Source organism: Syngnathoides biaculeatus, chromosome 19, assembly GCF_019802595.1.
Source record: "Syngnathoides biaculeatus isolate LvHL_M chromosome 19, ASM1980259v1, whole genome shotgun sequence".
NCBI classification, from domain to species: domain Eukaryota; kingdom Metazoa; phylum Chordata; class Actinopteri; order Syngnathiformes; family Syngnathidae; genus Syngnathoides; species Syngnathoides biaculeatus.
In genome coordinates this window covers 7,717,476-7,741,738 of record NC_084658.1, presented here as the reverse complement: position 1 = coordinate 7,741,738, position 24,263 = coordinate 7,717,476, and the positions used below count along the sequence as shown (strand labels likewise).

Below are 24,263 nucleotides of genomic sequence, written 5' to 3'. Positions count from 1 at the left end.
CCTGCTGTGCAAGTTTTTAAACACTTCCAATCATGTTGACAATAGTTTTAAAGACATGTTGGAATGCAAAAAATGGGATTCAGTCTGAGAAGGCTGAAGCCACATGAACGAGACAAAAGACGTTTGACATGCTGAATATATTTACAAGCACATTCACAATTTTAGCTCAACCCTCTCAAAAACACAGCCACAATAGCTGCCCCACACCCCCCCAAAAATATTAATTATGGATTTGAGTGATTATTTGTTATGTTATATCATTATTCATTAGTTAGGTTACAGTACAAAACGTGTATTAACGGGACACTTTAGTAAATATACTTGTGCGATCTCATGAGACCCAACACAAGTGCTCCACAAATGTTTCTTTAATAAGATAATAATGTTCAGTTTTGATTGACTTTGCAGTATGCTGTAAATATCCATCCATCCATCCATCTATCCATCCATTTTCTTTGCCACTTATCCTCACGAGGGTCGCGGGTAGTGCTGGAGCCTATCCCAGCTGTCAACGGGCAGAAGGCGGGGTACACCCTGAAATGGTTCCCAACCATTCGCAGGTCACACAAAGAGACAAACAGCCACACTTACAACCACACCTCGGGGCAATTTAGAGTGTCCAATTAATATTGCATGTTTTTGGGATGTGGGAAGAAACCGGAGTGTCCGGAGAAAACTCACGCAGGCATGGGAGAACATGCAACCTCCACACAGGCGGGGCCAGGATCGAACTCAGGTCCTCACTACTGTGAGGCCAACGCTTTACCAGCTGAGAGCTGTAAGTATTAAAGCAGCAAAATCTATAGTATTATGGTTTCAGTTTGCAGTTGTGTAGAATTTCAATTTATTATACTGCAATGATTGACTATTTCTCATTTAGTAATAGTGAATAAATTATTAATCTTGCCATTAATGCAATAGCTAGAGGTACAGAGCAGCATCGATATGCTGGATATCGATGCTGCCACTGTCCAGTGTCAAAATATGTCAAGTTGTGTTTAATCCATTTTTTGGGATCTAATATGATGCGACTTAAGAGTATAACAGTCTTGACGAATCATGGCATCATATTATTATTCGTCATGGTACAACGGCCATTTTCTACACCGCTTATCCTGTTCACGGTCACAGGAAGCTGCAGCTGAAAGACGGAGAGCACCCTGAACTGGTCGCCAGGCAGTCACAGGACAAATAAAGAGACAGACAAATATCCACACTCAATTTTACAACTATTGAAAATTCTGAATCTTTGCTAAAGCGGCATGTTTTTGGAATGTGAAAGAACATTGAGCAAAGTCCACAAGCCGAGCAGTAACTATAAAGTGGACTTTTCACCCAGTACTGATTGAAGAGATAAATCAAATACTTAAAAGCGAACGTGAAAAATTAATTGAATGTATCAGCTGATAATTTGACCAACTATAATATACATACAGTAAGGTGTCAATCAAAACAGAGCATTATAATCTTTCTGAAAGCACAGGAGAAGTTTACTGGAACCCATCTTAAGCCTTAATATATTCAGTAATTGCAATATTGACGTGCATATAAACATTTGGATACAGACAGCACGAAAGACCAACCAAAAGAGGGACTGTGAACAAAGACAGACGACACATGGCTTTTCCTTTTTTCATTTACCTGTGGCACAGAATACTCATCATCGGTAGGAACGATGTCAGAGGCTCCCTCAGCATAATCATAGAACTGAGAGTAATCTAACTCATCAGTAGTGTACTACAGATGTTGACAAAGGGAGAGAAAGAGAGAGGGAGAAAGGCATGGAATGAATGGGTTAACGTTAGCAACACGGATGCAGAGTGAAATGGTATTGCATTGAATGCAATCGCCACAAGCATGTTAAACAGTTAAAACCAAATAATTGCATTATTTGTGCAGGGGGAAACAATCAAAGACAACAATCAGATTTGTTTTTCCATTTTGGATAACATCGCATGTATCCATAACCTACATTATGTGGAATATGCGTAATAATCAATAAATAATAAGAACCAGGTGTTATTGAATAAGGTAACGGCTTGAGTGTGGCGAGCAGATGAGTGAAATGCAGAAACAAGCTCTGCCATTATTAGCCTCCAAACATGCTCACAGATGGGATGTTTAAGAGCTCATAAATTGGAGGAATACAAAAGGCAAACTTCAAAGTCCAAAAAAAAACAGCTGCATTTTAACTACATTGCAATGGAACTTTCTTACTGGAAGCATGTAATTACTTGCTTCAGGGCATTTAAGGTCAGCCAACTGAAAGATGAGTTAGAGAAGCATGCAGAGCCACACTTGAGGAAATAAACCCCCCAAAAAATGAAATTTGCTCATTTATCTGTCTAAGAAATCATGTCCTAACACCAGTCAACAATTTATTATAAACTTTAAACATTTCAATGTGGAATGGCTGCTGCTTGCTCATGTCACCCTTTTGGTGGACATTTTACAATTGGTTTCTCTACACTGCAAACAAAGAACATGTGTCCTATTTCTATGCAAAAATAATCTGATTACACTTCAAATAAAATTCATCACCTAAAAAAATACAACTTTTTGTAATTTTCTCTTGTTTCAACCACATTTTGACTTCAAATAAGTATAAAAGAAACTCTTGATGGATTATTTTATTTTATTACAATGACAAATTTCCATTTTCCTTGAAACACGTTTTTTTTTTGTTAAATGACAGGTCTTATTTTCAGTGCATGATAAGTGTAATCAGATTTTTTTTGACTAGAAATAAAACAAATGTTCTTGGTAAGATTTTGAGTCTTTGCAGTGTGGTTAATTATTATTTTTTAGTTGTTACATCAGTACAGAAGGGGTAAGTAATCGCAATGAAGAAAGAAGTTACTGTATTTATTATCCGTTTGATTTATAATCTTATCAAGGGATGAACCTGATAGCCTCTTAGCACTTTAACCACAGCCGTACACATGGTCTTTCCATTCTGACTCCAGACACTGCGCAGTTCTCCACAGGTGAGCCTATTCCAAAAAATGCGCATGTGCGCACATCTGGAAACTTCTTCAAGCAGGTATACGCAACAGCACGCTTTGACAGCTGACTGACGGCACACGCTATGACATCACAGATGAGCGGAATGCAGCAGAGCTGTGTATTTAGTGCCGCATATATTTGGAGCAATGGATATAGTAAGAACACGCCCTAATAATTGCTCATTGTGCTTTTGAAAAATTTACACTTAGTTAAAGTCTCACACATATGAAACAATAAATGACAACAGATTTTCATTTACAATGCCAACCTGGCATTCACAGATTTAAATGATGGAGCTGGGTGAAAATCATGTTAGATAATGTTCAACCAAACATTCTGAAACAAAATAAATTACTTCATGGAAGTATGAAAACGAATTATGGTCCAAAATAAGTACTTTGCAGAGTATCTCCCACCCTCCCTGGTTGGCTAACCTCTTCCTGAGGCTGCTGGGCCTGCAGGGATTCACTATGGGGTGTGTCACAGTCCGGGCTGTAGTGTTCACAGTAGTCGTACGCTGCTTTGGAGTCGGAAACAATCAGAAGTTGTTGGATGTCACCCTGTGGGAAGGAGAAAAATACACTCAAGTTAGCTCATGTTCGTGTTAAGTTGGCGCATAGAAACACTCCACAGACAAGACAAGACGAGGCTTCAAGCTTGAATGACGATGTGAGAGGTGATCTCGGGTCTCATCTTGCCCGTGGACTCCCACGTCTTGGGTGGAGTGGTATAATTTAAAATTATAGGTGGTATCACCCTGGACCTTTACACTTATGGAGTCTGGCAGTAGAAACACAAGCCCTTGTCAAATAAAATAGCTAAACACGCACACACACCACACACACACACACCACACACACACACACACACACACACACACACACACAGACACCTCTCAACTGATGCAGGGAGGAATTTCAGATGTTATTATCTAACAATGCAAGGGCATTAAAACAGGAAATTATATAAATACTTGTATATGTCATCAAGACATAAGTAGCAGTTGTGAACGTGTTCTTCTGCAGTCATTTCCGTTTTACTCTTAGACAACCAGCACAAATTATACAGCAACATGATTCTGTTGACAGCCATGCACGTATACAATACCAAATGTAAAGTATTGCCAAATACATGTCACTATTCAGGAGTTGAGTTGAGAGCTGCACTTGGCTTAACTCTGCCAGGAGATGGGCTAGACCCAGTTTGAGTAATTTCGTGGACAGGTGTACCCCCTGCATATTGAAACAAGGGACGTCCACGCTGGTCTGGGCGTCATCACGACGGAGTTCAATCCTTTTTAGTTGAAGCGGCTTCTCTCATTCCCTTCAAAACTTGTGCAAATAGTCTTGCACGGAGTATGCCAACATGAGAAAGAAAATGCAACAATCTCTGAGTGAAGGTTAGCAGAAGACGTTGCTGACTTGATTATGTGCGGGGACCTCATTTATTTATCCTATCCAACGATCGTTCATTTCCATCCATCTGTCGATCCCCACAACTGCATTCTAGTAAGTATGTGGATTGATTTAAAAAAAAATTAAAAAACATTTTCTTCTTCTTTTCCTTTCAGCTTGTCCCGATTAGGGGTCGCCACAGTGTGTCATATTTTTCCATCTAAGCCTATCTCGTGCATCTTCCTCTCTAACACCCACTGTTCTCATGGCCTCCCTCACAACATCCATCAACCTTTCCTTTGGTCTTCCTCTCGCTCTTTTGCCTGGCAGATCCATCCTCAGCACCCTTTCACCTATATACTCACTCTCTCGTCTCTGGACATGTCCAAACCATCAAAGTCCGCTCTCTCAAACCTTGTCTCCAAAACATCCCAACTTTGTCTGTCCCGCTAATGAGCTCATTGCTAATCCTATCCAACCTGCTCACTCTGAGTGAGAACCTCAACATATTAATTTCTCCCACCTCCAGTTCTGCTTCCTGTTGTCTCTTCAGCGCCACCGTCTCTAATCCGTACATCATGGCCGGCCTCACCACTGTTTTATAAGCTTCGCCCTTCATCCAAGCAGAGACTCTTCTGTCGCATAGAACACCAGACACCTTCCGCAAACTGTTCCACTCCGCTTGGACCCATTTCTTCACTTCCTTACCACAGTTACCATTGCTCGGTGTTGTTGACCCCAAGTATTTGAAGTTGTCCACGCTCGCTATGTCTTCCCCCTCCGCCCCTCTCATTCATGTACAGATATTCTGTTTTACTTTGGCTAATCTTCATTCCTCTCCTTTCCAGTCCGTACCGTCATCTTTCTAATTGTTCCTCAGCCTGCTCCCTGCTTTCACAGTAGATCACAATATCATCTGCGAACATCATGGTCCAAAGGGATTCCATAACCTCATCTGTCAGCCTATCCATTACTACCGCAAACAGGAAGGGGCTCAGCATGAATTCCTGATGCAGTCCCACATCCACCTTAAATTCTTCTGACACAACGGCCCACCTCACCGCTGTTCTGCTGCCCTCATATATGTCCTGTACTATTCTAACATATATCTCCGCCACACCAGACTTGCGCATGCAGTACCACAGTTCTTCTCTTGGTACTCTGTCATAGGCTTTCTCTACGTCTACAAAAACACAATGTAGCTCCTTCTGACCATCTCTGTACTGAAAAAAAAAACAAAAAACAAAAACACAATAATGATAATAATTATCTGTTAAATGAATTGTTTTCTACAATGATTAAGAGGTTTAAATACCCACTGTTGAAATAAATCTTTCATTCGCCACATATTTGAGTTATTCACGTGTATGTCTGCCAGTATATACTCAGATCAAATACAATAAAATCACATTAGATCATCTGTGTTACAAGTTAGAGATGGCCCCAGAAGTGGTAAGTGTCGAGTGATTTTCTAACTCCATAATCTCTCTTCGCTGAGTGCATTTCCAATGGCACATCCTCACTCTGCCAATAATTGTCACAGGTGCACAAAAAGTTAGCTAGTTTTGTCATATAGATGAAATGGCATGTCTCTGTCTTGTGACTGGCTCCCAGTCAGCCCTTGGATCACTCAGAAGCTTCAAAAATCACATTGCTGAATAGATGACATGTCAAAAAAAAAGTTGGCATTTAAAAAAGATTTACACAAGTGAAAAGGTCTCCCAAGCACCTTTTTTCTGGCTTGTGCTAAGTCTGTATCACTTTAAGTGCGGGTTTGCAACAGCCTTTCGGACAGGATACATAAAGAAGCAAAATCATCCAGTGACATTGTCTAAGGTTTGCTGAATCACATTGTGGGTAAATCAGTTTGCAAATAGTCCTCCCACAAAGTGCAAAATGAACTGCATGGCAATTTAGCACGTTTGGCAACACAATGTTTGTCATGCCTGGTGAGTAGATCACCTGCTACATCTGTTTGTAATCTAGTTTCCATTTTTCCATGTATAATCTTATAACAAACTAGGTCTACAGTGTTCAAGGGCCAAATACATGAGATTGCCAGTCAAAAATGAGAGGACTGAAGCAGGTTATAACTTGCCAGGAGAATGTGAGCATGTATTCCCCCCCTGCATGAAAATGTGATCTATGGATTCTGAACATGTACCGTCATCTAAACATCTATTTGCTAAGACTTGCATAGCCCTTTTAAAGTGTTTTTGTTCAACCATCCATCAGCATCTTGCCCCATTATAGCTCCACACTCAAGATTCTTCTCTGCGCGCCTCTGGGTGGGTGTAATGCTATTATATAAAAGGTTTTAAATTCCTCCACAGAGACAGCTATTAATGTATTAATTGCCATTTTAGGAATAAAATCAAAAACAAAATGAAACCAAATTGTATAAAACAAAAACACCCTTTCCTACCAAAATGCAATTTATTTGCTAAATAGGATATGCCAATTACCTAATCTTATTCTACATGAAATGCTTTCAGTTTATTAGTCATGTTAAACTCCTGTGATGGGTATAAAGTGTAATCTGGACATAACCTCTTTTTTTTTCTATAGAAGAAACCTTTGTAGTTTATGAATGATAATACCTATATATACAGTTATTCGAGAGCATGGTACAGTGTGTTTTACAAATTAAAGTATTACACATTTCCATTTCATTTATTTTCTGTCTTTCCCCCCAGTCTCTGCATCACTAAATACATTTTTGCGTCCAAGTTTTGTCCCTCATGCAAGCTAACCCATGATTATTTCGCTGAGAAATAACCAGACCTCAAAATGTGTTCAGTGACAAAGCAGTTTGTCCAAAAGGTGCTGCCATATGGATCTCTTCTGATGTGGTTGTGACGAGTGATTAACATGTAAACACATTGCTGAGTCACATAAAGACCAATTGATGATGTTGCATGAATTGAACAAAATACAATATATAGTGTTGAATTAATGATTACATGAAAACCTGAAAAATAGCCAGATGAGTGGAATGGCATAGATCTATCTCTGGAAGTTCTGAACTCCTGTTGCAATGCCAGTGTTGCATGAAGCAGAATAATGCTGTTAGGAGGAATTGCCATATGGTGGTTTTAAGATACATTTGCCGTAGCTGACATGATGTCCTTTTTTAGACTGAAAATTAGTTTTGACTGGATCATCAGCACCTCTTCCATTTCTTTCTCACCAAACCTGGTAAATTCTGTTATCTTTTAATCTCTTATTTGAATGTGTATTGATCTACCGCCCGTCTTTACCAAATGATTTGTCACATTAAATTATCCTTCAAAGCAGACCCGTACCTGGAGTAAAAACGTCATGGCAAGTTTGACAAGCTCTCACCATTTTTAGGGGATTGTCCAGTTAAAATCAGGAGTTTATATACAATGTGTAAAATGATGCATACGTTAGAAGAAGAAGTCATTACTCTAAAAGAAAAAGTTTCCAAATCCACACATTTTGGAGACATGTCATGTGGTGTGAAAGGACTAAAATTGAACTGGTTGGTTATAATAAGGAAAGCTTTCAAGCCTGAGAACCATCCCAGTTATGAAATTAGGTTCTGGCAGCATCATGTTGTGGGGTTGTTTGTTACAGCAGGGACTGGTGCGCTCCACAAAATCGATGGCGTCATGAGGAAAAAATGCTGTGTGGAAATGCTGAGCCAACATCTTCCAAAAGGAGAATTACTTAAAGTGTACTGCCAAACTGGTTACAAAGTGGCTTCTGGGTTAAAAAAATAAAAATAAAAAATTAAAAGTCACTGCTTTGCAGTGGCCATGACAAAGCCCTGATCTTAATATTTCTAAAATTTATGAACTGACCTGAAAAGACATGCGCAAGCAAGGCCGCCTACAAACTTGCTTCAATTACATCATTTCAGTTATGAGGAATTGGCCAAATTTCCTGCTAATAATAATGAAAAACTTGTGGTGTTATATCCAAAATATGTGACCCAAGTTAAAACATTTAAAGTCCAGCCATCCATTTTCCATGCCACTTATCCTCCGAAGGGTCGCGGGAGTGCCGGAGCCAACACCAGCTAACTTAGGGCAAAAGGCGGCTTTGACCCTGAAGTGGTCGCCACTCAGTCACAAGGGCACATATCAACATCGACACCATCACTGAGCGGGAATCGATCGCACGCACCAAAGTCAGATGTGTGTACCACTACACTGTCGGTGACTAGAGTTTAGAGGTCTCAAATATAAATGAAAAACTTGTAAAACTTCTGACTTCAAAGTCAAAGCAGAGAAAACACCTCCAAAAAAAAGAAGAAAATAAGATCTCATTTTTCTCGCATTTGGCAAATACAAATTTTGGTAATCCCAATCTACCTAAAACAGGAATCGTCTAGTTTGATATATATATATATATAAATATATATATATATATAATATATATATATATATATATATATATATATATATATATATATATATATATATAGTATATAGTAGTTAAACCTCTAGTTTGAACTGTATGTGTTTTGGGGAAATTGGACAGGGAAAGATGGATCAAGCTTTGCCCTGACTCAAGGTGACATGTATTATTTCATGTGTCACCCTAAGACCAACAGTGAATGCTTGAATCCGGCCTAGAGTCAGTTCTAATTAGTCCTCATCTGTGATCCGCCCATTTGCACACAAACAGACGATGTTGGCATCATGTTCAACCCTCATTACAATTCCCCAAAATTTCACAGAATTATGTGTGCAATTTGGCAGCTATAGTTACATTACCTTATTTGTTCGGAAGTTGAGCTGAAGAAACAACACAATTACATGATCATTAAATCTACTTGTTTCTTGGAAACCGATTTACCACACTGACCTTTCTTTCCAGGGAAAAATAACATTGTCGCCGTGCCATTTGGCAAAGACGAGCCAATTCACAAGATCAAAACCAGACAACTTAAAAACTGCCAACTCAGGAGGGAGAAAAGCAAGAGGAACCCGGAGACAGACAGGCAGGCGGGGGTTTAGACAGAGCAGCTGTGATGCTAAAAGATGTTTTGTGCAGGGTAACACCTGGGGAGGGTTACGCCGAGGCTTCAGTTCTGTCTTCTGTGGTGGACTGCTGAGATAAAAAGCCTTTGGCAACTTGGAGTAAAGCCAGAATTCCTAAAATATGCCCCTCTTGGCTTCAGCATTGTAAAGTACTGTACAGAAACCATCTACATGGCTCTGTCATGAATGACTTAAGTGCAAGATCGTAGCTAATACTATAAAATACACAGTTCTGAACCGTGGCACTGCATTAAAAGAAAGATATACTTTTAGCTGTCCTCTGATGCTCTGAAAGAGCAGAATATTGTTGAAATAATCACACAATACAATTCAAGATACCATGGCCAGGTACAGTGAAACTTGCCTTTTAAACTCTTAATGACAACGAGGGGCGAAAAATACAGTGAAGCAAATTTTTGCTACATTATTCTTACATTACAATTGTTTTATACACGTCTTGTTGCATCATCACTTCTCAACATTAATAATACATGATGATGCATGTGGTTAAGATAGAATCTTACTCTTTTTAATTGTACAGTCAAGAAAATAAGTATTTGAACACCCTGCTATATTGCAAGTTCTCCCACTTAGAAACCATTTCATCATTGGTGCATGTCCACTGTGAGAGAGATAATCTAAAAAGAAAAAAATCCAGAAATCCCAATGTATGACTTTTTTAGCGATTTATTTGTGTGATAAAGCTGCAAATAAGTATTGGAACACCTGTCTATTGGATAGAATTATGACCCTAAAAGACCTGTTAGTCCACCTTTAAAAGTCCACCTCCACTCCATCTATTATCCTGAATCAGATGCACTTGTGTGAGGTTGTTAGCTACATAAAGACACCCGTCCACCCCGTACAATCAGTAAGACTCAAACTTGTAACATGGCCAAGACCAAAGAGCTGTCCAAAGACACCAGAGACAAAATTGTACAACTCCACACGGCTGGAAAGGGCTACGGAGAAATTGCCGAGCAGCTTGGTGAAAAAAGGTCCACTGTTGGAGCAATCGTTAAAAAATGGAAGAAGCTAAACATGATGGTCAATCTCGATTGGAGTGGAGCCCCTTGCAAGATATCTCTAAACAGAGGCTACTGTACCAAATACTAACATTGGTTTTCTCAGGTGTTCTAATACTTATTTGCAGCTGTATCACACAAATAAATCGCTTAAAAAAAATCATACATTGTGATTTCTGGATTTTTCTTTTTACATTATCTCTCTCACAGTGGACATGCACCTTCTTCACAGGATGTTCCTAAAAAGAATCAGGCCATGCGTAAAAGCTTAGTTACAGCATACCCCATCAAAAAACTGCATTGAAGCCAATATTAAATTACATTTAAGATCCTCAAAAAGGCCTGTACCACATACATGTAATCACACTGTAAGTGTTGGTCAACACTGGCTTAATCAAAACACGTGCATTCATCAACATAAAGGTCATTAGACGTACTGCAACCTCAGGCTGCGTTAAATGTCAGCCCAGGGTAACCTTCCTTTTGTCCGACCATAGTTAGCTATAATTAGACATCCTCAAACAATAATTAGCCAAGCCCCAGCAGAGGTCAGCAGATACAGATACACACGTAAGATAGCCTGAGATTACACACGCCATGTTTGAGCAATTAGAATTACATTCCCTCTCAGGGCCTAGTAATGGAATCCCTTAATCAAGTCATATGACATGGAAAGACTGAGCTTTAACAAACACTGAGCTTTAACAGAGTGCAGAAAAAAAGATTTGAAGAAAATTTGAAATAATACCAAGAAAAAAAAAATATACATACACATTGTTAGTCAATGCGAATTCTGCAAAATGTTGTTGCTTTATTAAGTATTAAGTATTTAGTGTAGTCCACTTTAATTTGCAGAAAAGTGACAATTGTACAATATTTACAAACTACAGGGCTACAAGTGTTTCCAAATAGTGGTACAATATATTATTATTTTGCGTCAAATTTTTGCAATTTTCTCCATATTATTCAAATATAGCACATGACCGGAATGGTAGTGAAATAAAACACGGACACTGTGAAATGGAATACCTATTTGCCATCTCCTGCTGCAGATGAGCGTAAGGATCAGTGTTCTTAAGGAACAGGCAGGTATGTTTACCTATGTATTCAGCTCGGCCAAGAAATGTCACCCTTGCATGAATAGGTGGTCTCATTGCTTTGGCACGGTGGGGAGAGAGGAGAGGGAGGCGGTGGCGGCGGGAAGGGGAGAATACACAGGGAGGGGAGGAGATGAGGAAGTGATGGGGGGGGAATGAAAGACTTCCATTCATCTGAAGCAGATTCCTCTGCTAAGGTGGTCACCTCAAACCTGGGCCAGATATGCTATGAATGGACGTTTATGCAAAATACTGGTCGGTTTGCAAAATATGATGCCTGTGTAAATTTGAGAGTCAATACATCCCATATTTGAATATTATTTGATGTAGAGTACAAACAGATGATCATGCTTAAAATGTCACATCAGAGGATAAAAGAGTATTGATTAAACAACTGACCTGCAGTAATATTTTATTTTGGGGCCATTGACAGTACACCATAGACTTCGCATTTACACCACAGAAATGTAAATATGGCTCAGACCTCAATCCTTGTGACGAACAAAAATAGTTTGGATGAATTGCTTTCACTGTTTATTTTCTCATTGTAAGCGTGTGTATGCTTAAGACTTTGGTATTTCCTTCCCCTTTACATCCCAGCATGCAATGGGTCCTGTGGATTTGCGTAGCGTGCAGGGACAGAGAACAGACAGGAGGCCTGTTCCAAAAACCACACTGCAAAGACCCTTTTGGTGGACTTATGGCTCCTATTTTCAGCATGTCCACTTTGTCAGGCTGTGACTGAACACACTGTTCCTTACAGATGCTACGTTCACGGCCCTCTCATAAATATAATCAAAACTGACAGGATATGCAAGAATGACCGTTTATGAAACCAGGCTTTTAAAACATGCGCCCGGATCCCTTTATTTAATGCGATAGAAGCAAACACAGCATGTTTAAGGCTCTTTGTGTCCCAATGGCAATGACAAGGCATACCGAAAATACAAGCTATTCTTTCAAATATGGCGTCCTAATAATGGCTGCTCATAAACAAACCAGCACGCTCTCAAAACATAGCCTCTCTGTGACCTTTCCTTCCCACCAGAGATAACCAAAAGTGTCTTTTCCATTATTCGTTTGTTCTTCAGCACGTTATCCTCAAATGAACCCAAAAGTGTTACCAAGACTGTGGCAGCCCATTTAAACATTTCTTTTTAAACCATCACATACTTGACATAATGTTGAGAGAATAACTGTATGCTATGGTGTCCTGTAAGTGTTTCTTGTGAGCAGACAAGTACGCTTACAGATGCAATACAACAGTAGGATGCTAAGCTGTTTTTCAAACAGTTTAAAATAAAAAATACCATTAAAGTAATATTGACAGCGAAGTGTAATAGAGATACTTAAAATATGCTATTTCCTCAGTTATGCTTTCTCATTCAAAACAATACCAGTGTATGAATGTACTACTTATGGAGACCAAGATGCTTGCTTGGAAGCATAACTATCAATACAAATGGCCAATAATACAGTCTGCATTTCTTTTCCAAGGGAAGTTATACAATAATTACAAGACAACATTTATTATAATTTGCGATTCAACTTTTCTTACGGTTTCAGACTTCTGATATCTTTATCTTCAGTAACACAATCCGCTTCAAATGTAAAATACTTCACATTAAACTAATACCAACACATCATTGATTGGCCACTTGATCCAATTTGCTTGAAAACTAATGCAGTTTTACAGTTAACGAGTGAAGATACCAGTGGTAAGTATTTCTATGGTACCTTGGTGTTTGTAATTACAGGGTAGAAAGAAGCCTTACCTAAAGTTCGTAGATGTTTACCTGGAGCTAACATGGGCATTGCAATAGAGATCATTAAAAAAAAAAAAAAATAAACACTTCATATGGCTGACTATTAACATACAGTACAGTCGGACATGACAGCATGCATTCAAAAACCACTAATTGTTACATACTATAGTCTCTCTACTCTTGCAAACTCTAGAGATGATTAGTAACTCTTAATAAGTTCATAAAAAAAAACACCTGTTTCCTGACTTCTGCCTAATGTAGAATACATTAGCTAACCGTTGGAACCTTCTGGGCCTTTAGCACACCTAAGATTGCCATCAAGCTGAAAATCATTGAATATTATAACAATGCACTCATCATGAAGTCAAAGCAACGCTGGTTCATATCAACGCCACAGTTATCAACTGTAGAGCAGTCAAACTAGCGATTTAATAAAGAAGAAAATGTGAATAAATATGAGTTGCAGAATTCCCATCATCGATTCACGTTTCAAGCCAACCTGCCATATTGAAGCTGCCGCCGCTCTACCACATCTCCTTGGCAATAGATTAATGTAAATATATATCAATGAAAGGAGGCACTGAAAATGTTACCTGGAAAAATTCTTCATCAAGGATCCTTGTGCCAAACACAGTAATGCCGTTGGTGCTGATGGAGGTCTGCTCACTTCTGAGGAGGGGCTTGGTGATCTTCTTCTTGCAGTCTACAATGATGGTGACTGTCTTTTTCTCCACACTAATGGCGACACGATGCCACCTGTTCACAAGCAAAACACCAGAAAAGAATGAACGATCAGTACAACCATACCTCGAAACAACACATACAGTACTTCCATTGCGACATCATCCAATCAAGAATAAAAATATTCCGTTTGATAAGGAACATCTCTAGCTACAAGAGGCTAACTGGGGTCACACGTGAGTATGACACCTCCTTCCACTTTGGACCATTTACCACTGCGCTTAAAAGCTATTGCATACCAGGCAGCAGCGGACCACATTCTTGCCCTCACACTTTGGCCCTGTTTAACACAGGATTACACTCATTAAACTCCAAACTTAATCCTTCTTCTGGGTTACTCGGCATGACAGACGTGGTGAACATTGTGGAAAGTGTGTGTCAGGATTCAGGAAGACCTGCCTCGCCAGAGCAGGAGGCATACAGTCAAAACATTGTTCTGTGGAAGATGAGACTTGGCACCAATGAAAGCTAAAGCTGGAGTACACAAGGCATTAGGTACAGAGGTACAGGTACAGATCCATATCTGATCATGTTTAAGTTCATTTTCTTTCATAAATCTCGCACTCACAACGTTCAATTCTTATGAGCAAGAATCATACAAAAGCATTCCAACACCACATCTTAGAGGAAAATAAACACGCTGAACTGCACTTTTCAGGATTAGCGGTGCAGCCGGAAGGATTACATGTTACATTATATGACACAAATGTAAAAGGTAACTTCAATGGGTTTGAATCGACTTTGACAAACTTGCATTATATCGGAGTGGGAAGACCAAATGATTATTATGTGTAAAAATGAGCACACTCGATATGGACAAAAATTCCAAACTTCACAACTATAGCATATAAAATGTCTGAAACATGATATATGTATTGTAAAATAGAAGATATTTAGACTTCACAGGCATTAACTGGCTTCTGGGGTTTCAGGTCATGAGATGGGGGGCTGCTGTCCCAAATAGGGATGGTTTTCAACTGATAATACCTAATTAGGAAGCAGGCAAGGGTGTCTGTGTCACTGTTTCCAAAAGTCTGAGTTTCCGTGCCGTTTGAACTAAAATGTCATTTTCAAATTAGCGCAAATCAAGATGAGTTCCAACAATTTGATTGTTCTGCTCTTTAATTAAAAATACTTTCGTAACATGGACCTTGTGTGTTTCTTTACACAAACAATAGAAACACTCCAGCATCATACAAGACAGTATACCCATAATGTGTTTCTCACCAGCCTTTCTGTTTATTTATTCCCCTTTATCCCTGCACAAGGGTTCATGTCAGCTAAGACAAAGCTCTTTGTGAGAGCTTGAGGATTTCTGAACCCCGGAGCATATAATGAGTTTTATGCTAAAAGGTTATGAGCACTGTTCCTGGTTGAGTGAAGTAATCCGAGAGGTAAAAGTGGGGAAAAAAGTTTAGCACGTACCCCTCCAGCACTCACTCTAAAATAACAGAGGCAGTGAGTTCATGGATGAGGTCAGGTTGCCCACTGCAGCCCCTGCTGTGCCCCTGTAATCTAGAGTCCCTTGCCTGTCTCTGTGCCCGAAGACCCCCGATGAGATGGATAATCCAGTGATGGGCACCTATGGTGCATCAATGGGAAAACCAACAGTACATTGTTTTCTTGCTTTTATAAAAAATAAAAAATAAAAAAGCAAACCACTGGGTATCAGAAATTGTCTGGGACTATTTACATGACAACGCCCCAGAAAAACGTGTGTTTATATTCATTGCACAGACAGCACGGGATACCGAACGACTTGTTCGGACACCTGCCTCACAGTTCTGAGGACGCGGGTTCAAATACGGCCATGCCTGTGTGGAGTTTGACTGTGGAGTGTGAAGTTCTCCCTGTGCCATTATGGGTTTTCTCCAAGTACTCTGGCTTCCTCCCCAATTCCAAAAAGATGCATGGTCGGTCAATTGAAGACTCTAAATTGACTGTTTATGTGTATGCAACTCCGAATTATTGTTTGTTTAAATGAGCCCCACGATTGGCTGGTGACCAATTCAAGGTGTACCCTGCCACTCGCCCAGAGTCACCTGGGATAAACTCCAGCACGCTCGCGACCCTAGAGGATAAGCGTCTCAGAAGACGAATGGATGGATGGATGGATGGATAATTGAGGTCATTATATGACAGAGTACATACAATAAATTGAAAAATATTGAATACTTCAAATGAACCCTCCTGTGGTAAATTTTGACATAGTGTTGAGTTTATATATTATTATTACCATAAATTGAAAATGTTTAAGTGCAGCTACACTCCGATGGTAGTCTTGAATGTGAAATGACATTTTCCCATCAGGGTATCCTTCTAATATTGATACAATCCATCACGCCTTTCAGGCTTGCACACTGATTCCCTCTGCTTGAGGTTCAAGTTCTAGAACTGCAGCTCCGTTTTTGAGTTAGGTTATGGAATGGTTTGGGATTTGACGTACTTTCCATCAGCGAGGTTCAGCGTACGGAACAGAGGGTAGTCCTCCGGGGCTGGCTTGCCGTTCTGATCCTCATACAGGAAGACAGGTGAGCGTCCTACTTCAATCCCAAGCTGCTGGACCCCCTGCTCATTGTAAATAGACAGCAGGAAGGACTGGAGGCCAGACTTAGGGCGCACTGTAGTCAGGATGGAGAAGTCTTCAGGGAAAACACCTTCTGTAAAGAGAGATGAGTTTGTGTGAGTGTTATGAGGAGTGATATCAATTCCTCGTTACTACTGTTTCATTCATTCAGATTTATTTCCCCCATTTTTGTTTCTATGATGTACAGTACTGCACCAAAGTATCAGACCAACATTAGATTTATTGTTCAAGTTACTTCATAGAGTGCAGATATCTGCAAGATTATTTAAAAAACATGTTGTCAAGTGTAATATTCATTCATTCATTATCCAAGCTGCTTATCCTCACAAGGGTCACAGGAGAGCCAGAGCCTAACATAGCCAACTTCGGGCGAAAGACAACACTCTGAAGTGGTCGCCAGTCAGTCGCAGAGCAGATATCAACACCATCACTGAGCGGGAATAAATCCCACGCTGCCCGCACCAAAGTCAGGCGTGTGTACCACTACACCATCAGGGACGCTGTCAAGTGTAATATTTGCATCTGTTTTTCCACTGGTTTGTTGATTATAAGTTTAATTCATCCTGATTTGTACTGTATAAATGGTTTGTCATCATGATCGTTGGGCGGGGGTGAGGATTTTGTAAAATGCCAAAGGATCTGTTAAAGGGTGTTAAAGGGTGAAAATGAATGAATCATGTGGACCTTTATCCACATTCCAAAATAAATAGTTTGTAAGGCAACTATATATATATATATATATATATATATATATATATATATATATATATATATATAGTACTATATATCAAGTTGATATTTTTGGGGTTCACATTAAGAGTCATTCAAAGAAAAAAAGCTTGTGTTTGCTTCAGCCTTTTGCTCAGATTTCACAGCCATGATGTATCATTAATTTACAAATATTCCCCTATAATGTACACTTAAAATTCTAATCAAACTTAAAACAACAACGATGGGCCACAGGCACATATATGTAAATGAAATAAATAGGACAGGTTCATCTTCTCAATAAGAGTAAGCTGAAAAGGGTTAAAGGATGAGGAGTGTATCTTACCAGGGAATAGCTGCGTGGTGGGGGAACTGATCTGGACCTGCTTTCCAACTCTGTAAGCAGCGTCCGGCTTTGATGCTCTTCGGTTTGTGCAAAATCCTGATGTTATGGTCACTCCTTCTGGGTAATTTTGAAATTCTAATACTTTGAGCACATCCACTGGCTGTGCTGTTAAGAGACACAAATGAAATTTCTGTTAGGTCTTGTTTTTTGCGTTGATTAAAGCCACTGTATGAGTCTATAATGAATCAAAATTCACTTCATATTAGTGAGAAGGCAGTGCAATGAAAATAATAAATAGAGTCGGGCAACAATCACCTCATAGTGAAAAACATCTGACTTTTATGATCGAAATACCTCATTAAACTAAGTGTCCCATTGGGTCAATATCACACAGACTAGCTTAAGGCTGTACTTAAAATGTCATAGTGTTGTAGCGTTTATGTAATAAGACATCTCGGAGGGCATAAACACCCCAAAATGCCTCACTGCTGCTTTCCTGAAAGACCACAAGCACACCCATACGGCAAAACAAACAATGTGCCAACTGAGCACCATTCTCGCACCAGTGTAGGTTTACCTGGATAAGAGGTTTCCTCGAGTTTTCTATTCTCTTCCATCTGATGCACTGTGAATAAAGGACCCAGTGTGGCACAGTCATAGTCACTGAGAACCATGTGAAAGCAGTCTGACCTTGCTTCGTCTTCAAAGCAACCTCTCAGTATCAACATAAGAGTGGTAGACCAGTCTGTATGTCAACCAAATTCTTGTCCAGGTGAGTTTTTCAATATACACGAGACATGACACACACACACACACACACACACACAGAAGCAAATAAACTTTCTGATTAGTACTATAAAGGCAGTGTAAACCCAAGTATCCCCTTTTTGGTTGGCATGTGGAGGTTTAATCCTTCTAAAGTTTTTTTTTTTTTTTTTTTTACTGCCAAATACAAGGGGATCTTTGCTTTTGTCTTCAGAAAAACATGCGGTTTTGGCACAAGGCCTTGTTTCTAATCCCTGTGTATATGACGGGTGCCACAAGCACTTCTCAAACAGAAGCTTGGGCTCACGTGTCGTCAACACACATTATCCTTAGTTCACATTTTGTAGATTTGAGTACACCACTCAGAAGCTTCAAATGGTGACCGTACCGAGCAACTAGCCAGATGCCGTACACTGTAAGACAAAAGAATGCTTATCCAAAGTGTCAAAATATAAACATTTTGAATGAGAATTGTTTCCAAATCCATACTAGCTAACAATACCCAAGCATTTCTATTGAACATGGTCCATGTGGAGGTTCACGTAACTGACTCTTATAGAACTGCAGTGGGATTAATCACCCAGCAATTAAGAAGCAATCGCTCTGAATAGGATGTGCTGTATAGAAAATGGAAGCAAGGCCCATCAAAGACAGACAAAATCTTTAACTATTAAAAACAACCACCATTCTCATCATAAGTCAAAACAATAAAAAGAAGTTATCACACTCAAAGCAACAAAATTATGTACTCTTTTGCATTAAGTAAACAGGAACAAGAAATGTCCTGAGACAGTTTTTCTTACTTACAGAGAAATATGCAGCATGTACAATAACTGTATGAACTTGCAACACTTATAATGTAAAGGGAATACATTTTGGGTTTTTTTATTCTTGAGTTCCAGGAAAGTAATCTAATTTAATTTTGGGAAAACCCTGGTAAATACGACAAACACAGAACACACCAGATCAAGGCAAGAGGAAGGATCTCATCACTGAAGATTAGAACTGGTTGTAACTGAGGATGGACCAGCTACTTACTTTGGAGAGCGAACTGAGGAAGTCATTGTGAGCTCCTGTAGAGTTGCTCTCCGTTCAAAAGCCACCGCTAGTTTGCTCCAGATGTGGCAATTTGGCGCGTCTTCATTCCTCTCACTTTGGTGCTAAGGAAATGTCAATAACGGCTATCCACGGTATTAAAATGGCACAATGAGCGCGCTGAAATTTTAAGAGTGCATTTGATGCACTGGCGTGAGTTTACACTGAAGACGGTGTTGGGGGCTGAGTAAACGGGGCCCCATAGCGACCACCAGAACTCGGGTGGCATTTAAGGACACGCTCTCTGAACAAGCAGGATGTGAAAGACATTGCAAGACCTCCTCTATTAGTCAGACATCTTTATGTAAATCTGAGACAGGTGCAGAACAGGAGGTGCGGTATGACACCTCCCTTTTGGACAAATTTGAACCTCATCACCAGAGTAACACAAAAGACACGAGCACATAAAACATAAATGTACACTTGTCTTATTTCCAGGCTCCGCATCTTTACAGAAAGGAGCTTATAAATGGAGAAGGACACCTGCACCTCCCTGACACGCTAATAATATCTGTAGGAAGAAAAGCTCTCTGTCTATATTTCCTTTTCTCCTCCACTCTCTCTCTTGCCTTCTCTAAACTTACAAACCACCATCCAGCCGGTGCAAACAAGACCGCTTTATCCACGAAAATGTCAGCAGGACCAGCCCAAGTCTCCAAAAACCATTTCCTTGCATTCTGCGTCATCAAATCACTTTTTGGTAATCCCCCATATCAATGTAAATGCATATATATGTCACAGAATATTTGAATACAAGACAATGTTCTTCTTAAAATTCTAGTGATACTCAGATGATCCATTGTTCTTGACTGCATTTATATAACACCTCCAAGAAAGGTAAAACAACGAGTCGATTAGCTGTACTTTGCCAATTGAGCACAATATGTGCAGAGGACTCTGGAAATGCTAGCTTTGTCTTGTGGAATGCACATCTGAACTTGCGCCCCGGGGGCTGAGAAAACGTGTCAGTACACTGCTAGATGGAGAGGGCACCCTGCAGAAACAGCTTCGGCTGTCGTAAAAGACCTCTGAAGACAGAGAGCCTGTACAATAGTACATTAAAAAAAGGAATCAGATTAACAAATTTTGTAATGATAATTTACATATACTCGTGCGAGATTCTGTTCTTGGCACATTTGTGGAGTCAATATGAAGCCCAAGAGCTGAAATACGGTGCCAAAACTGGTAGCCTATCCATAAATGCGCAGGTGCCAAAAAGCCAATCGTAATTCAGAACAGAGTTAGTTGTGGCCTACGCCACTGCCAACTGGGCCTGTATACGTCCCTGCTCTTTGAAGGGGTTAAAATCATAGGGAAGTGCAACAAGGGCCATCATCAAATAACTGCTCACTACTTAAAGGAGAAGCATTCCCACACAAGACACACATTGTCCAGTAGGGTGGGCAAAAAAAAGAAAAAAAAAAGAAAAAACATCTTGGTGCAAAGTTGAGAGGAAGAAGAGCTGGGCACAGAAGGTGCAGGGGGTGGGGGGCTTGGTGGGGTGGGTTGAGGGTGAGACAGCTTTTGGGCTTCAGTGTGGACCAGGTCAGTGTGGTGATAGGGTGAACCTGCCTGGCCAATGAGTTGCCTGCTTAGATTTTGGAGCTTTGTACTCTTCTCCTTGCAGATTTTACTGAACAAAGCATCAGTCCCTATCTGACACACCTGCAGATTGATTGCAATTATGAAGATTATGACACACACCACATTCACACACTGCAGTCAGTTATCACAACTCAATTAGCAACGTGGTGCACATCAACCAAACAAGCATGACAAACACAAAACCTACATCAAGAGGACTTCGGATTATATGAAATGAGAACTTTAACGTGTTAACAGTGGATATTACGTTGTTGGACAGTCTTGAGCATCGCGCAAAATGTGCTTGAGGATGACTGTAATTGGGCTTTGGGCGAGCGCTTTTGCGTCCAGGCGTGTAATGCGATAAATCTCACAAACGACTTGCGCACAATTCAGCATTGCGCGCCTAACTCCAAATTAGACTTTACATGGGTCGCAACTTGAATGCCTAAACGTGAATCTCCCATAATGCAAATTGAATAAGAGGTAAATGCATGTGGTGTAAATAAATCTCCATCATCAGTGAACAGGCGGTCGGGCTATGTTGACGTTTTTTTTTTTTCTTTTTTTTTTTTTTTTTTCAAAGATTCGGGTGCCAGTATTCTTACCTGCTGAGACACCGGTCGTCTGCAGAACCAGGGTTAACGTAACAAATGCAGTTACAGAGGAATCCATAAGCCACCTTTTCGTTTTCCACCTTGTGGACCACCTCTGCATCTCCATAGTCGTCAAATAAACTTTGGGCCAAGGTGATTTCTAAGTGACGTCCCTTCCACAATCCCAAGTGATGATGGAAAATGTGCTACAAAGAAGCCATATGTGATGAGTTCTAACCCTCTTCTCTCAGCCGCTACGAGGCCCCCGGTCCTCCTTGCCAGTGCCCAGCCTTCCCAGTGAGGGTAGTCGGGCTTTAACCGAAAAGCACCGAGTGCAGTCGCTAAACTTGCTGAGTGCACGGGCAGGAGGGCTGGGCAAAATCCACAAACCAGAGCTACGTTTGCAGAGGGGGGGATGACAAGGGAACCAGCCACTGATTAGCAAATCACGGGGCTGGAAATTCTCCTGCGGGTCCACCCATCAACCTCGCGACGCGCCCTGCCTGGTGAGTCTGAGGAAGGACGAAAAGACAAACAAGCACAAAGTTTGCAAGAAGCTGCAAAGGAATCTCACCCAGGGATGAATCTACAGTATTTCTAAAATCTCCATCGAGACACAACACTTGACCCTGTGCACTTGTTTCGAACCCCCCCCCCCCCCCCAAACGAACTTTTGAAAATCCAGCCCACTTTTTCACGTCAAAAGTCTGCCTTTTCAAACGTAATATTCATCTTTGAATGACACTGCTAATATTTGTAATTTGTTAAGATCCACCACAATGGTAAATGTTATTAAATGAATACCTCTCTTCAGTATCATTAAAAAAAAAAAATTATTGTAAGTTTTGTAAAGGCACAATAGTTGCAACAACTGTCCAACTAATCTAATTATGAGAACAAGTAGTATTACATAGATGGCTTATTCTATTGGTCATGTCTTGGTACGTGTTAAACAGCAGTAGGCCAAATTAAATGGCCTGCCTGAAAGAACACTGAGATGGAAAGGATGTGTGGGAAACATAAATGGTGCCGTTATACAGTCAGGGGAAGAGGGTGGGGTCACTTTGTAATACTAGGGAAGAGCATGAATAGTAAATGTGCACCTTCAGAAAAAGGAAATGCCTCCTCATTTATAAGTTTGCAGCATAGACATGTCTGCATCGATTATTACTCAGTATTATGGTATAATCCAAGTATTTTGGTCTATTTCTGATTACAATTTGCCTAAAGATGGTATACCAAACATTAACACCCATTAGTTTGAAGCATTGCAATTCACTGGAAGCTACTTTTCTAAATTGAGCATTGTGTTTAGCATGTCTGCCTCACACTCGAGGCAGTCCTGGGTTTAAATGCCAGCACAGGCCCTCCTGTGTGGAGTTTGCACAGTCTCCGGATGCTTGAATAGGTTTTCTATTGCTATTCTCGCTTTCTCCCAATGGTCCAGTCCAAACCATACCACGACTTATGCCCATAGGCATCTAATATTCGCTCCAGCTGACCCCATGATTACATTTGAAGTCAAAACTAGATTTCAATTGAGTGTTCAGGTGTACTTATAGTGTTGTGAATTATCAGTCACATAATCTTTATATGAATTGGCATTTGAAAATACTAAATGGGATGAGGATAAAATGAGTAAAGCATACAGTTCAGAATGACAACCTTGAGGAAAGATTAACCAAAATTAATCTAAATCGCATGGGTTTTTTTCCGAGGCGAAGGGGGCGACAGTTAATGTGACTCCCTATTTGTGTTTGTATTATTTGAACATTAGGATAGCCCTGACTTTGTCCTTGGTTTCCACTGAAAACAGCATCAGATGTGTATTCCTTTATGTCCTCGAGCTATAAAAGCAGAGTTCTTTTCCAGGGATGAATTGTCTGGCCATAATAAAACATCCTGTCCTTGCATGATATAAAAAATCCGTCCATCATCACAAGTCAACTCTCGTGTCCAACACATGTTCAAGTGTAAATAATATGACTGCAATTAAGGTGATCAGTTACAACTTATGAATACAGTATTTGCTTCACATGAAAGTCTGTCCCAACCTAGAACACATTAAATTTTACAAAATCGCAAACCACACCATGGAAAAAAAGACACACAAAGCATGAATATTGAAACAATGATGATTTTGTTGCAATTAACTCACAAATTGAGTTTTTCAGTGTCAAATCTGGACCTCTTTAATTGAACACAAAGCCGATATACAGTATTCTTAATAAATAGCAATTGTTCACCAATCAAGCAAAATTTAATGATTTCCTGGCACACCACTGATAATTTCTCAGGGCACACCTGCTTAATCACTGTCATATGGTATTATAAGTTATAGCTTTTCTGATATTCATGCTCAAAAATCAAATGCAATCTTTCATTATTGAAAGGTTCCACTTGTTTCTGCATTCATAAGGAGAAGTCAGTGGCAGGATGTTATGAAGCTGATGTTGAGCTAATAGCGGCAGGCAGTTGGTAGGTTCCAGAATGTTTGTGACTTGAGGTTGGATTATATCATTGAGGTACACTCCTTTGGAG

General features: G+C 40.0%; 1 protein-coding gene across 1 annotated transcript in view; it reads right to left on the bottom strand.

Annotated features, from left to right (window-relative positions):
• col11a1a (collagen, type XI, alpha 1a) overlaps positions 1 to 22,100 on the bottom strand; it is a 54,219-nt gene extending 32,119 nt beyond the window's left edge. Inside the window, exons 1-6 of the mRNA XM_061805629.1 lie at positions 21,735 to 22,100; positions 17,683 to 17,847; positions 16,488 to 16,701; positions 13,894 to 14,056; positions 3,441 to 3,566; positions 1,642 to 1,737 (exon numbers count right to left, since the gene is read on the bottom strand). Coding sequence (XP_061661613.1) covers positions 1,642 to 1,737; positions 3,441 to 3,566; positions 13,894 to 14,056; positions 16,488 to 16,701; positions 17,683 to 17,847; positions 21,735 to 21,849 — 879 coding nt within the window. The 5' untranslated portion in view covers positions 21,850 to 22,100. The remainder of the gene's footprint in view (positions 1 to 1,641; positions 1,738 to 3,440; positions 3,567 to 13,893; positions 14,057 to 16,487; positions 16,702 to 17,682; positions 17,848 to 21,734) is intronic.
• Between the last annotated feature and the right edge of the window lie 2,163 nt (positions 22,101 to 24,263).